Source organism: Engraulis encrasicolus, chromosome 1 (genome assembly GCF_034702125.1).
Source record: "Engraulis encrasicolus isolate BLACKSEA-1 chromosome 1, IST_EnEncr_1.0, whole genome shotgun sequence".
Classification (NCBI taxonomy): Eukaryota; Metazoa; Chordata; class Actinopteri; order Clupeiformes; family Engraulidae; genus Engraulis; species Engraulis encrasicolus.
In genome coordinates this window covers 57,133,491-57,150,072 of record NC_085857.1, presented here as the reverse complement: position 1 = coordinate 57,150,072, position 16,582 = coordinate 57,133,491, and the positions used below count along the sequence as shown (strand labels likewise).

At 44.6% G+C, this 16,582-nt stretch overlaps 1 protein-coding gene across 1 annotated transcript; it reads left to right on the top strand.

Annotated features, from left to right (window-relative positions):
• Positions 1-4,299: 4,299 nt before the first annotated feature.
• On the top strand, positions 4,300-16,252 carry LOC134455662 (zinc finger and BTB domain-containing protein 17-like). Its single transcript, XM_063206879.1, has 10 exons — positions 4,300-5,683; positions 5,819-5,951; positions 7,241-7,274; positions 9,940-9,993; positions 10,151-10,298; positions 10,628-10,801; positions 12,974-13,198; positions 14,937-15,007; positions 15,178-15,414; positions 15,694-16,252. Exons 1-10 carry the CDS (start codon positions 5,411-5,413, stop codon positions 16,016-16,018), a joined length of 1,674 nt encoding a protein of 557 aa, XP_063062949.1. The 5' UTR covers positions 4,300-5,410; the 3' UTR covers positions 16,019-16,252.
• Positions 16,253-16,582: the final 330 nt, after the last annotated feature.

Genomic DNA, 16,582 nt, shown 5'->3' with positions numbered 1-16,582 from the left:
GAAATGTAACATCTGTGTTTGGAAACTCAAAAATGTTATGACAAACTAACAAATTCATGAAAATTCAACTTTGCTGAGCATCCTAAAGTAATAGTATTTTGTGGCATAGCCATGGATTGTAATAACAGTATAACATCTGTGGTCCATGCAGTCGACCAATGTCCGGCAACAGCCAACAGGTATTGCAGTATAATTGTATCCCATTCTGTGATTCCTCTGCTTTTCTTGGTTTGATCAGCCATTTTTGTGACAGCCCACATCATTTTAATGGTATTAAGGTCCTGGAATTGCGCCGGCCATGCCTCCATTTATCTGATTTGATTTTTCCTTTAGTCAGCCACTGTGCAGCACTTTGGTCAGATTTGGACTGTTTGTAAATGTGCTCTGTAAATAAAATGTACTTACTTTACGTATTTACACTACAGTTGCATATCTGGCATTCAACCTCTTCAGCCGCAGTGCAGTGGTAGGGCTGGCTGTGCACCTCACTGCTCTCAACAGCTTGCTCTATTCTGCCACCTGGTGGCCAATGGCAGATGTGCAACAAATTATGATTCTCATACAGCCAGTGAGACACATGCTGGATCCAGCAAAGCCACTTTCAGCCCTTCCATTCACTAATTAGCACTGGATTTCTCAATGCAAGGCACGAATTGAGTTCAGGTATGTGCTTAGACTGGTCTTTGCACACCAACGGCGAATTTTCGAAAGTTCTATTTTTGGAACTCTGTATTTTCAATGAATGCTTGCAAACTGGAGGCGAATTTTCGCCGCGACAAAGCGACACACAAAAAACGTATGTCATCCAGACATATGTGAGTCACGCAGATTGATGACCGGCCTCAGCTCTCGTGCACGAGTACGCACAAGCCAAATCCCGCCCATCCCGGCCGACACGGCGTCGAACTAGTGAGTGCCTGCAAGTTGCAGGCTGCAACTTTTATTCATTCACACAACTGCAGAAGAAGTAGACGCGAGAAGAAGAGTAGCTCGTCTATCATTTCTATGTTGTTACAATGGGCCGACTGTGTGCATATCCAGGATGCGAGAATAAAATGTCAACGTGGACACCGCACAGTTTTCACCGGTTTCCCCTCGCTAATCGGGATATTTTGAATCAGTGGCTTGTTGCCCTAGGGATGAACCCGAAGATCTCACTTCCACGCTTACGTCGTCTGGACTATCGGGTGTGCAGTGTCCACTTCTCACCAGAACACTTTCATCCATTAAGGGAAAAGAAAGAGGGCCAGAGGTTTCAGCACCAGCACATGAAAAAGACTGCTGTGCCGCTGGCGGCTGAGGAGATAAACATGCAAAATGCTGTTCTTCCGATCGCTGCAGAGGAAAAGTGCCGAGAGACGTCAGAGGTAATGAGAACATGTCTGTCTAACGTTTTTGAATTGCTAATCTTGGGGACTGGCATTTCATGTGTTGTCTGAAACTAAACTAGGAAACATTTATTTGAAAGTGGATTTGAAAACCCAACCGTTATAATGAACGTCTGAAAGTGCCCGTGTCCTGCTGCGATAGCACACTTCAGCCCAGTGGGGCTATAATGACTGGCTGCAGGCTTGCAGCCGGGTCAGTGGTGACGTCACCACTGACCTGCTCCGGGACAGAGTCGACGTCACAGGCGATGAAGCAGTGACGGTTCCTATCAAAATCTCTGGATGAAGTGGACGATGTGGCAGGTTCGCGTCCCCGAGGGGGAGTTATGTAGGCCTATGCCTACATCGTCTTTCAGAAAAAGAAAAAAGAAAAACCTGCACTTGTGGCTGTGTGTAATTTTTTATTGTATGCTAGTTCTTCTGGTCAAAAACTGCACTTGTATGGGGACCTAGTATATAGCCTACAACACATAACATAGTCTGCATAACATAGTTTGATTACATCTGTCAATAGGTTGACCAAACACACCTCATGTATGATCAACCAACAGGCCTCGGCTATTTTTGACAGACTGCCACGTCATGTGTCGTTAATCTTTAACTTTAATTAACCCAAGGAAAAGGAAAAAAATATTTTCCATACACCACCGGCAACATTATAATGTTAGGAATGTGGCAGAAGTATGATAACACAACTCGTCCCCCTCGGGGACGCGAACCTGCCACGTCGTCCACTTCATCGCTATTCCAAAGAAAAGCAAGACACGGGGTTAACACGCTGAGCTACAACACCACTTACTCCACTTGAGTTGCCTTCCAAATTTCAACCACCAGCAAAGAGATGTTGGCCTGTTTTAATGTTCCACGTGATACTCTGTTAGTTGGCCTTTTGTTTCTTTCCCGGCACACACTACAGTTATAACATTACGTGGTGTATCAATAAACCACGAAAAATGCCATAACCTCGGCTACTCGAACAAAACAAATGTTATAGAGTACAGACAGCCTTTCAGCGAAACAAGCCTTTAGCAAACTTCTTCATCTTCAGTCAGGTTTTATGGCGGCTGACAAACGCAATGCATTGCCGCCATCTACTGGAGTGTGGTGTGATCACTTGGACTTAGTTCTACAGCCTATCTAACACTGGTGCTGTGTTCCATTATTCACCCTCTGTACTGTGTACCTTGTTTGAGTGCAGTGAAGTACCCTTTCCACCCTCCGCAATTCACAAGGCGAGTACATTCCGATTCCCGTTCTGTCTGATACACTTAACGGAAATGACACTTTACCCTCGCGATTAGAAATGGAACGCCCTGCGTACCCAAACACAGTGCGGAAAGGGCGTTAAGTACGGGTAATGGAACACAGCATGGGTCTTTCTCAAAACCTAGGCCAGTGTCCTTCCAAGTGTATCAGCCTAATTAAGCCCAGTGATTGGATACTCTTTATTAGTCACACCCAGTGATTGGATATTCTGTAGAGTTCCCCCAAAAGTATCCAATCACTGGGCCTGACTAATTAGGCTGATACACTTGGAAGGACACTGGCCTAGGTTTTGAGAAAGACCCACTATTGCCTTTAGCAAACTGAAGGGCGACTACTCCACGAATCGTGTTGCACATGCGCAGAGCGGGGACACATACCACAAAACATAACATTCGACATTAGGCAACATTATAGGCCTACGTGTTGAAAATATGTCTTCTCAATTTAAAGTCTGAATTTCAAAAGACGAGACCGAGGATCGGATTGTTCACATTTTAGCTTGATGTCGCGGTCTTGTAGGCCCACAGACTCACGTGTGACGTCGACTCTGTCCCGGAGCAGGTCAGTGGTGACGTCACCACTGACCCGGCTGCAAGCCTGCAGCCAGACCCCTCTCCAGTAGGGGTCGGCGTTGCACTGCGATTGCTGATTGCCAGAGCCGCGAGCAAGCAGCAGTGCGTTTTGCTTAGCCAGAGAGAGAGGATAGATCAATGATACAGTAAGTAATGTCAAAGAAAATGGAATCTTGTACAAGAACGACAACTAGCTGGTGTGGCCAGGAGTGGCACTGCAGCTATGTTATCGCAGCCAAGTAAATAATGAATGGGTGCCAATGGGGCTGTACGCTTCTCTTAGAACTATCTGCCCGTGTGATTTTTTCCCTGGAAACAATGAAGTCGCGTTCGATAGATATGAGTAAGTGAAAGCATTTGCCGACACGTTTGCATCTTGTCAAGTGTTAGATTCGTGAAAATGACCCTTATTTCAACTATAGCAATGACATAACACGTGACAATCGACTTTACGGCATACGCCATTTGTTTTGTAGTTTTAAGTCTGACTTCAGATGTCGATGTGTTTAAAGTTATGTTAGGATTGTTGCGGACACCTGTTATTTATTGCATTTAAGGTGGTGGAAAAGCGGCATGTGTACATGGGGTAAAGGAAATGACTGCGCTCATCCTTAAGAATTTGGGCACCTTCAATTAACATGTTGGACGGTGGTGGGGGTTGAGGTGTGTGACCGTAGATGTCTCTGCTAGGAGGATCAGTCAGAGTACGTCTCTCGTCAGCTCTGGTCGTGAATAGTCGCAGAGATTCCTCAGCCAGCAGGTATTAGCCGAATGCTAGCGTGTTGCAGGACAAAACTAACACGTCTTTGGGAGAACAAAGCCATGTCAGGAACCTTTAACTTCACTTCTAATACAACTTCCATGATAAGGTACAGAATGTGCACACATCTTTACAAACCAGAGAACAGAATCGTCACAAATCCCTGCTGAGCCATTTAGCCCAATAGGCTCCCATTCATCTTTTACTTGGCTGCGTGCGCCAACGGGGCTATAATGGGAGCCAATGAGAGACGGCTATCTCATAGCTTAGAACATTTCTGGTAATGTAGACCTCCTTGGGATAGATCTAACCCCAATCAAAACGAGGGACAGACACGTTTTTAGGTCTATATACATATTTGTGCGCGAGTCGTGTTGAAACTTTTATCAGGAGTTTTCCCGGGTCTGTAACGGAAATACCCTCCTGCACTCCAACGTGTTGCTTGCTGAGTGACCGACAGCTGCAGGAAAAACAATGGTTCGCGTGTGCTTATCCGGGCTGTGAACGAAAAATGAAATGGTTCAACGCACGTTTTCACCGTCTGCCGTTATCTAAACCGCACATTTGACAACAATGGCTGACTGGATGCAGGTGTTTACATCCATTTCCAACGCAGACACTGAGGGAGCGTGACTATCGCGTGTGCAGCCAGCATTTTGATTATGCAGACGATAGGCCTACTTTACATGGAGATGCAGCACCTCAAAGAAGCCGTCTGAAGAAGAACGCAGTCCCGAAAAGCAGCGTTGCTTTGGATGTGTGTTTTGAAGTATAGTAATCAGGGGGTGAACGTAGTTTCATGTCTTCAAAGGAAAGGATTCATGTGGAGTTGTATTTCAATGTCGGCCAATGGCAGTGATGCATTTGAGTTAGTGTTATTTAGTGGGTAGGCCTACTCCAATAATTTGGGGCTAAATACTGGTAAAATGACTGCACACTGGGTTTGTTAAGGAGGTAAATGGTCTTGTTTTTCATTGTAGGTGCTGTCTCTTCTTAGACCGCCCCTGGGAGGCAGTGTAGCGGGTGTCAATCTACCCATGTCGCACCACCCCTGGAACTAGGCCTAGGGTTCTACACATGATTTGAGAAACATTTTACTCCTTTAGAACTACTACACACGCTTGTTTGTACACAGCAACATATAAAAATAAGGTCACTGAATTGCCGCCTTCGCACATGGAGAAGGGAGGACTATTTTCTTGCTGACGTGAGCCATTGCTGAATTAGAAATAGTTCTACAAGCCGAATTGCTACTGCTCCACAACAACTGATAAGCTCAGGTGAATCTTGCAAAGTGGAGAGAAGGGTTTCTGCAGCTGACTGACTTCAGAGTTAAGCTTTTTCGAGATTCGAGTAGACAGTTCCCAGTGGAGTTTAGAACTAAAGAATCAAAGCCCTTTTAGTCTTCAACAATCTGTGAAGAAATGGCGTTGTGTGCTGTCAAGTCTTGTGAAAACAAGTACAAGAGACACAGACAGTTGATGTTTCACCGTATACCACACCAGCCTGAGCGAATGCAGCAATGGATATCCGCCTGTGGCATCAACCCAAGTACACCTGTGGAGAAAATGGTTAATTACAGAGTTTGCGAGGAGCATTTCACCCCTGAGGACTATATGGATGTCACGTTCTTTATGAGGGGACCGACTCGAAAATTGAAGGACACCGCAGTTCCATCAATTTTCAAACCTCAGACCGTAAGTGTTGTTGCTTTCATCGCCTGTTTTTGGTACTCCCCTCTGTCTCCTCTCTTATCCTCACACATTAGATATTGATTTTAGATTCATATTGATATCTGTCTACGTGTGTCCTGTGTTGTGTGTATGTTTTAGGTGCCTGATGCTGAGCCATCCTCTCCTCAGTCGGTGTCCTCCTCAACTGGTCTGTCCTCTCCCGTCTCCACGCCAACCGTTACTGCCAGTGACGCTGAGAGCCGTCCAAGCCTCCCACTGACCACAGTGAAGGGTGAGGCTACACACACACACACACACAAACACACACACAGTGCTTTAACTGCGAGCCTTCTAATTAAGCCTGTAACGGTACACCGTATTCGTACCGAACCAAACAGACCTTCGGTACGGTATAGTGCTGTACTGGACAGTATCATATGTTGTGTTCATGTTTTTACTGCCTGCTGCTCTACATGCAGTGGCAGGAGGACCTGGACGCAATTGTAGTAGCCTAGAAAGGAAAAGTCTACTGCCGGGGACCAACAAGTGCTTGAAGTAGGCTACTTCTACCCTCTCACTAAAATATGCAGTTTGGGAAAACTTTGGCTGGCTCCTTGATGAAATGTGCAACGCGCCAAATCACCTTTATGAGACAAACGGCGTGGAGCGGTCAGGAGCACACACGCGAGTTCAGGGGTAAATCCCACTCTCCAGCGAATCCACAGCAATATGCAGGGTGCACAGGCAATGCGGGGAAATGGAGGATTGTGCTTTGTGAGACCATCAGAAATGTGCTACTACTTACACTGATGAAATATCTGACGCAAAGTAGCAGTTTTCACTGCAATACCTATGCAGCTAATTCATCCATTTGACAACATGATGGCAGTGAATTTTGAAGGTTTGGATTTGCGTCGCAAGACCATCCTTTTTCGGCACTCAAGAAAGGTTATTTTAGCTTTTGTGCAAAACAGTGTTAGAGACTACAACGTGCGCCTCGCATATTTGACGCGAACCGAGGCACAGCCAACCCTACTGCTGCTCCACGGCTTAAGTGGCTGCACGTCGGACATGCGACTTTTGTTGTGTAGTCCAAATAATTACATATTTTTGCACGCACACTACTCAAAAAACGCTTGCCAAGTGAAGTCAACAAGCACACCATTGATTATCATTAAATCTGAGGTACAGCATATGTGTGATCGAAGGGGGAATGCGAGGTCGAACAGAAAATAGCTTTGATCAGTCCATTACAACTCAGTCAAAAGTTTTGGCTTTCCCAGTCCCACGAGCCGCCCGGAAGGGGTGGAGACTTAGGTGCCCCATTATGCTGAAACAGAGCAAACTTTTGCCAGTGTTTTTGCACCCCCTTTCTGCAGTCCCGCAATCTACAGTCCTCTGACAACACACACACACACACACACACACACACACACACACACACACACACACACACACACACATTTTTATTGTGTATCAGTGCTATCCTGTTATGCTGGAATACTGAGCTGCTTTATTGAACTGTGTGTGTGTGTGTCATCTGATTTGTTGATTTGTTTGTTTGTTCATTTGTTTTTACAGAGGGCAGAAGTACGTCATTCCTCCGCTCTGAGAAGTAAGTATATCTCTCTCTCTCTCTCTCTCTCACTCAAACTCACACACACACACACACACACACACACACACACACACACACACTCTCTCTCTCTCACTCAAACTCACACACACACACACACACACACACTCTCTCTCTCTCTCTCTCTCTCTCTCTCTCTCTCTCTCTCTCTCTCTCTCTCTCTCTCTCTCTCTCTCTCTCTCTCTCTCTCTCTCTCTCTCACACACACACACCATTCCTCCGCTCTAAGAGGTAAGTATGTCTCTCAAGGAAGAGCAACACACACACACTTTTTGGTCCATCAACTGACAAGTCTATTCATATGTACAGTATGTGTATTTAGTAGGGCTGGGCAACGTTAACGCGTTAACGGTGCGTTAACTATTGAGGTCAGTATCGCCCGACAATTTTGTTAACGCATTTTTTTTTTATTTTTTTTTTAGCCTTTTATGACCGTCACGTCGTTCGTTTAGGCCTACCTTTATTTTGAAAGCGTCTGCGCTCTTAAAGCCTTGCCCCTCGCACACAGCAGTTGGAGACCACCAGTGACAGCTGACAGAGAAAAAGACAACAGGGTCTAGAAAGTAGGCAAAACTTCTGAATGGACATTTTCGGTACAAAGTTCTACAGCCCTCATTGCGTAGCTCTCAAACAGCATGTGCGCCTTGGCAACTCGCAAGGTTATGAAAAAAAAATGTATCAGCTGTCAATAACGACATGCGGACTGACCTTGTGCATAGCTGAAAACTAAAGCCTTGATCAAAAAGCCGACCGCGAGATATTAATTCCTCAGGCAACGTTTTGGTTTCTACCTACATCTGGGATCTGTTGTTGCGCATGCATGGTAGGCTAGCAGAAGAGGCACAGTTGAAAAACAAGCGGTAAAAGAATGCATCTTTAGCCAAAGTCTAATTGCGTTTAACTTCAGCGCCTCACAAAGTTACATTCAGCATTCATATCGGCACCAACATAGTATGATTTCGCCGTGCCAAAAAAGTTCACCCGACATCAGCAACCTCACAATGTCAGCATTTATGTCATTGTTTTGTGATGCCAACGTTATTGATTTGAAAGTTGTAGCCTAATTACTGCCAGCAGTCAGTCGATTAGTTTCTAGTCGCTGAAACACCAAAATAATAGCGACAGATGAGGACGGAGAGTGGACGGTAGAGTTCTAGGCTACTCCACGCTCTTGACAGAGAGGGAAGGAGGGGCATTTCAGACACACGCCTGCTTGCCTAATTCATTTCAAGTGACAAGTTTTGTTTCTTGTAGGCCCATGTAGACTATCCTAATTTGAGTTTCTAATATTTCAGCTTCAGTTCAATCTAAATAGCCTATAGTTTAATAATTGTATGCAATAATGGTGATACTCTAATCTTAAATAGCCTAGTAGGCCTAATTGTATGCATAAAAAACCTCTCCTCTACAAGAATTTGTTTCATTAGTTATGGGCATGCTTTTAACTTAGTGTGATATGTAGGCCTAGATTGGCAAATAGGCCCATTTCTATTTTGAAAGATAGATATAGGCCTATTACATAGGTTGCAGTAGCCTACATATGCAAATGAAGATTATGATTGACATTTTCTAAAATGAAGTAGACCAATGTAGATAGTCTGTTGAAAAAAACAGCAAAGATTCCATTTCTTCCTGTGGTCGTCTGTGATATATGATAATTACGGTGTAATCAGTGATTTGGTAATCTGACATTTTCAAATATATTGGCGCTTTTGAATTCATATTTGTGCGATCGCTGTGCGATTAATCACAGAAAGTCATTGAGTTAATGCGATTAAAGATTTTCAAGTTTGCCCACCCCTAGTATTTAGACTCCAGGGGCATCATGTACAAGGCTTGCTTGTGCACAAAAAAGCTATCCAAGTAACTTTTATCGCAAATGTTCAGATGTATCATGCCTGACTAAGACTAAAGCTGCCGGTATGCTTGCTGCAAGTATACGCGAGCGCATGCACGATTCATTCATGAACGCGTTAACATGCGTATTTAATGTCCATTTCGCGCGCGTTGGACACGGCAGCCAAATGCGTGCGTCAGGTGCAATAGGCTATCTTCAAACTCAATGGGGGCGATCGTAAGATAGACAGTTCAGTTCAGTTCAGTTCAACTTTATTGGTACCCGAAGGTAAACTGGGTTTGCAGTATAAAAGAGAAGATGGCTGTCCTTACATCAGAACCACAAGACACATGACACATAAACATGGAGTCTAAAAAAACACATGTAGGCTTCACAAGGAAATAAATAAATTCTCTCACTGCCTGTCGCTGCGTGCGCAAGCGCCAAGTCCCACCACTACTCACGCGTCTGTGTTAGATAGACTGCGCAGTTCCACGCGTGTGCATAATTAGTCACGCCTAGTGATTGGATACTCCATAGAGTTCACCAAAGACTATCCAATCACTGCGTGTGACTAATTAGGCTGAGCACACTTGGAAGTGTGCGGACTAGGTTTTGAGAAATACCCCATATGTGGGGCATTAAGCGAGGCTTTGGAAACTCTTGAGAAAAACTCTTTACAGCTGCAGTGTTGGGGGGTCACATTAATGTGTGTGTGTGTGTGTGTGTGTGTGTGTGTGTGTGTGTGTGTGTGTGTGTGTGTGTGTGTGTGTGTGTGTGTGTGTGTGTGTGTGTCTACATGATTAGTTTGCAGGAGGAGGTTACAGTTCAAGTGTCCTGTCTGCTGCAGCTGTTTGACAGGTAACTGCTATTTTACAGTTACACCAGTTCACACTTTGCTGACTCTTCTATCCAAAGTGCCTTGCAGTTATATCTCTCTCTCTATCTCTCTATCTATCTCTCTATCTATCTCTCCATCTATCTCTCTATCTATCTCTCTCTCTGTCTGTCTATCTAGGTGTTTGGGCTGCAGTGCGGGGTCGTGTAGTGTCTTGACACGGCGTGATGGACGTGTTTTCCACGTGACACAACAGTGCTGGACCTGCCAAATCATTGTGGAATGGAACAGTCACACAGCTGACTCGGGCACAGCCAACAAGCAACAGGTGAAAACACACACACGTACACGCACACACACACACACCAAATAACAAGTATATCAACAATCCTGACTCCGGCACAGCCAACAAACAGGTGAAAACACACACACACACACACTCACACTCACCAAACGACAAGTATATCAACACGCCTGACTCGGGCACGGCCAACAGGTGAAAGCACACACACCAAACATCAGGTGGACGGATGGATTCTTGTCTGAAGATCTATGATCAGAACATCGCTATCCTCAATGAATTGAGTCTTTTTCAAGCAGTGTCGGAACGACAAGACCACTGAACCAAAAGCAAATGTCTCTTGCTTTGTTCTGCAGGAGGGAAGAGGAAAAGGTGGAGTGATGGAGATCAAGGAGGAGTGGGAGGAGATCCAAGTCGAGGAGGAGGAGGAGGAGGAGGAGGAGGAGGAGCAGCAGCAGCTCAGAGAGGAGCAGCGCGGGGCAGGCAGAAGGAAGCAGAGGACCCCCCTGAAGGAGGAGGGAGGGGAGGAGGTGATTGTTAAATAGTGCACTGTGCATATATAGTGCATACAGTTAGGGCCATAAATATTTGCACAATTTTCATCTTTTTGGTGCTGTACACCATCCCAATGGATTTGGAATTAAACAAACAAGCTGTACAATCACTTAGAGACTTTCAACTTCAATATAAGGGTGTTTGCGTCAAAATCGGGTGAACTGTAAAGGAATTACGACAATTTCTATCAGTGCCTCCCAATTTTTAAGGGACCAAAAGTAATTGGACAGTCTAGTATTTATACATCAAACTTTCATTTTTCACTATTTGGTTGCAAATAATTTCCAGTCAGTTACAGCCTGGAACTTGCATTCCATAGACATCAATAGAGACTGAGTTTTGTCCCTGGTGAGCTCTCTATTGCAACAGTCTTCAGTTCCTGCTTATTCATAGGGTATTTTCCCTTCAGTTTTGCCTCCAGCAAGTGAAATGTGTGCTCAATCGTACTCATGTGAGTTGATTGACTGGGCCATTGCATAGTATTCAACTTTTTTTCCGGTTAGAAATTGCTCAGTGGCTTTCACATGAAGCTTTGGGTCATTGTCCATCGGCACTGTGAAGCATTGTCCAATGAGTTCAGAACCATTAGGTTTAATACGGCATGATAACAGCTTGAAAATCTTCAGAAATCATCCTGCGGCTTTTGTCTGTAGTCATTATCATTAATAAATATAAGGGAAAATGTATTGACCGATATGCATGCCCACACCACGACACTACCACCACCATGATTCACTGATTGGGCAGTATGCTTTGAATCATGAGCAGTTCCTTTCCTTCTCTAAACTCTTTTCTGCCCATTACTCTTGTAAAAGATGATTTTTGTCTCCTTTGTCCATAGGAGACAAATATAAGACGTATAAAAGTATTTTTTAGACATTGTTTGCCAAAGCCGAATCTGGTATTGCTATTTCTGATGCAAACAATTGTTTACATCTTTAAGTGAACCCTCTGTATTTCCTATGGTGAAGTGTTCCTAATGTTCTTGATCTTGGTCTTGATCGCTGACTTGGACATCTATCCACCGTCCTCCTGGACACTGTTCTACATCTGGCCAACTGTTGGGAGATGGGGTTTTGTTCACCAGATACAGAATGTTGTCTGTTATCCACAGCATTTGTTTTCCATGTCTGCCAGGTAATTTGGTGTTGCTCCGGTATTGCTTTTTTCTAATATTCAGAACTCTTAAATTGATTACATTCAATGTTTCCCCTATTTCTCAAATGGGTTTGTTTTGATTCTTTTCAACCTAATGATGGCTTGCATCACTGATGGTGACAGGGGGACTTTGGATCTCATAGAGATTATGTAAAAATATATGGAAATGCAAATTGGCACTTAAATAAACTCTAAGACCTTGTATTGACATCTTGGTGATGGTGTAGTAAAGGAATAACACACACCTGACTGGAGAATAGCTGAGCAGCCTACTGTCCAATTACTTTTGATCCCTTGAAAAGTGGGCAACACGTGCAAAAACTGTTGCTATTTCAATCCTGTTTATGCGATATGGATTTTAACACCCGCACATTAACGCTGATAGTCTACAGTTAATGCGTAGCTTATTTGTTTTATTGTAAATCCATTGTGGTTGGGTATAGGTTGGAAAAGGATAATAATTGTGTTGCTGTCCAAATATTTCTGACCCTAACTGTATATGCTCATCCGGGCAAGGGGGCAGCCCTCAATGGCGCCCGAAAGGGAGCAGTGCAGCGGGACGGTACCATGCTCAGTCATGGAGGAGGATGGGGGAGAGCACTGATTAATTACGGCTCCTACCAACATGGCAGGTCAGGAGTTGAGCTGGCAATCTTTGGGCTACAAGTCTGACACCCTAACCGCTTACCCATGACTGCCCATCATTACATCACAACCCACATTCACACACTCAATCAAGCCACAGCTAACCACATAACTAAGTGGTTTTGGATAAAAAGCAGCTAATGTCAGCTAATTGTAATGTATTGTCGTGTAATGTAATGTTATGTGTATGGTGACACTTCTCAGCACATTGATTCCAATAAAGACTTAATTCTGCCTATTTATATTTGTTTCATTTCAATCAATATCCTGTATTTCTTTTAATTCCATCTCTCTGTCCCTCTCTCTCTATCTATCTCTCTCTCTCTCTCTCTCCTTATGACCAGGACTGGGCTCCGGAAGACGACCAGATGCTTTCGGAATCAGAACGCCCTTCCTCCTGTTCTGAGGAGTATGATGATGATGGTGTTGATGATGAAGATTGGGAGCAGGAGCTGTGCTCGGACTGTGGAAAAAGGTTCCGGAATCGACCGGACAAACCGCACGTCTGCCTCCACAAAGCCAAACCAGTGGAATGCCACATATGTGGCAAAAGATGCCTCAACAAACAGGTGTGTGTGTGTGTGTTTATTTCCTTGTAAGTTTTTGTGACAATGGGTTTTGTGACAATGAGTTTGTCCTGCCCAATGTAAGTGTGTGTGTGTGTGCGTGTTCTCAAGGACTCAAGTGTACACACGTCTGCCTAATGTAGTGTGTGTGTGTGTGGCTATGTCCTTGATTGTAAGTTGCTTTTGATCATTCTAATGCTGTGTGTGTGTGTGGCTATGTCCTTGATTGTAAGTTGCTTTGAATAATTCCAATGTAGTGTGTGTGTTTGTGCATATATACGTATGTGTTCTCACTAGAGCATGACACAGGAGTGGATTTTCACTCCTGTCCTGTCCCGCTCCCAGAAAAAAAATTCTGTACTGCCCAATCCTGGTCCAGAGTTGGAAAAATAAATCCTGTCCTGTCCTGTGTGGAACGACTCCCAATCCTGCCCGCTCCTGCTCAAAAGTAGCCTACTCCCAATCCTGTCCCACTTCTGTAGTTTTTTTTGTGTATGCGTTACCTGTATGCATATTTGCCTCCTAGTAAGCAGTTGTAGCCATAATAACCGATACCAGTATATACAAGCTGATGGGGGCCTGGAGAAACCCTGGGTAGCCTCATAGAAAAACTGCATTTTTCAATTTTTTATTATTATTATTTGGCCCTATTATTATTATTCATATCATTATTATTATACTACAGGAGGGGGGGGATCTAATTCTTCATACACTAATAGCCTACAGTAGGCTATATGCCATTTCTCTGTGCAACAAAAACCGGGGAGGAAATCAGAAGCTACAATTAATAGTAGGCTGGGCTGTTGTAATGAAATCAGTTGGACTAGTTGGACTAGTCAATCAGTAAGCATGAGTATACATAGGCCTAGGTCAAATTCATGATGCTGGTTACTGGTTAGGCTACTGAACTAGTAGCATGACTAAATCTAGTCTTCTTCATGCCAGCGTTTGACATTAAACACATGGGGCGAAACTGCGTGTTCTAATTAAAGAGGGAGGCGGAGCAGTAAACTTCCTATGTTGGATACGCTTTTAGACACCGCAATGCTTGGACAAATTGACACAGTTTGCGCACACTGAACACTACTTCTGAATCCTCCCCGCACGATATCTTGACTACTTTGATTACGATTGCATTCTGTGCTAAATTGGCCTCTCTTTTTCCTGTTATCGCGGAGGTAATTGGGAAATGCCCTACGGGGACAGAAGTGGCTCAACCATAGCTAACACAGAATTCAACATTCAAATAACATGAAGAACAGTTTTTATAGCGCATTCCCACTGATCCAATATTTACGTTGTCGGACAGGCAGTGTAGGCTATGCGAGGACTTCTCAGCGAATCAGGGAAAATGCGCAGCTCTCTCTCATTCACTTAAGGCCAGGAGCAAAAATGCGAATGAAAGGGTCGAAATAGCCTACATTCAGAACAATCATCTATCTTGACATTCCCGCTCCTGCCCGCTTCCATGGAATATTACTCCTGTCCTGTCCCAATCACGAGATGGATAAAAGTTTGACTCCTGTTTCACGTGAATCACGTGTCCCGCAGGAATTCCCGAAAAATGTCATCCTCTAGTTCTCACAGCCTCCTCCTGTCGCATAAGGTAATGTCAGCCTAATGTAAATTGTGTGTGTGTGTGTGTGTGTGTGTGTGTGTGTGTGTGTGTGTGTGTGTGTGTGTGTGTGTGTGTGTGTGTGTGTGTGTGTGTGTGTGTGTGTGTGTGTGTGTGTGTTCTCAGGGTCTCAGTGTCCACATAGCCCACTGCCATGAACGAGGACCCCAGTGCAAGTACTGCAACATGATACTCAGGTACACACACACACACACACACACACACACACACACACACACACACCATGCTCAGGTAAACACACACACACACACACCAGACACTCAGGTAAAGACACACACACCAGACGTAATCTCAGGTACACACACACAGGGCTGCTGAGAGCTGTGCCTCATTGTCTCTCCTTCAGGGACACGGACGAAAAACTCCATCACGAGGAGACGTCCCATCGGGACGAGGAGGGCCCCAAGTTCCGCTGCGCTGACTGTTCCGAGCGTTTCCATGACTACGAGAGCCGAGCCGCCCACCGGAAGACGGCGCATCCCCCCAACACTACCTGCCCCTACTGCGACAGGAAGTTCAAGAAGGAATGTCATCTAAAGAGACACAAGCTGATACACACGGGAAAGAAGCCCTTTGTCTGCAGGTAGAGATGCAAATCAGAGCCTTCGTGGCCATTCGATTCAATATCAATTTGTAAGGCCCGCGATTCGATTATTTTCAATATTGCAGAATGCTCCTTGATTCAAATGAAAAGTTAATATTTTATTTACTTTACAGGCTTGGCTTATGTGTGAAATGTTAAATGAATGAACAAAAGCTGAAACGTCTACATGCATTTTATTTGAGGAACATCATTATTACACTCAGTATTATTATTATTACATGAGCAAAGTCGATTAATTTTTGACATCCCTGCCTGTAGGCTGTGCGATCGATCGTTCAGCCAGAGGGGTCACCTGAAGTCACACATGCGCCTGCACACGGGAGAGAGACCCTTCAAGTGCCCGCAGTGTGAGAGGAGCTTCAACCACAACGTCAGCCTCAAGAACCACCTCCAGCGACACCACGGAGCCAAGACTGGCCCAGCTCAACAGGACCAACAGGAGGCTTCCGGAACGCAGCAGGAGGGTTCTAGAACTGACCAAAGTTCCGGAACATTGCAGCAGACTTTGCTGAGCAGGCCTGAGGAAGATGCTAATAGTAATCAGAACTCCATAACATGTTCTAGAACTGACCAAAGTTCCTGAACATCGGAGTAGACTTTGCTGAAGAGCCATGAGAGGACACACTAGCGATTACTCACCAACTTGTTCTTGAACTGAAACCGATATGAAAAATCTTGAAGGTGCCGGAGGGTTCAGTCAAATGTTCTGGAACATAAGATTAGATCATGGTAACTGAGTACACCCCCCTTTTGTCTGTTCCTGTTTTTGAACTGGCTCTCCAGCTTTTGTATAAAATACTGCATTACAACCTCTCAGGTGTCTGTTTATAAATATGTTTTCTTTATTATTGCTGTTGCCTAATGTGTCTTTTTTGTTGTTACCGAGGTGAACTTGTAATGTCTTGGGGAACCAGTTGGGGCGCTGTTTTGGGGCTGCCCCCTTGTATGCACGAGGCATACATGCAATTTTGTTGTGTGCAATACACACTGTGGAGTGCTGTTACCAATTTTTGCAAGTCTGGTGAATGCCGCTGCTGGTGACATCATCTGCTGGTGGCTGGCGCCTGACGTCCCATCCAACGATGGGATACCTAAGTCTCCGATCACAGTCACTGATCAAACCTATTTTCTGATCCACCTCGCATTC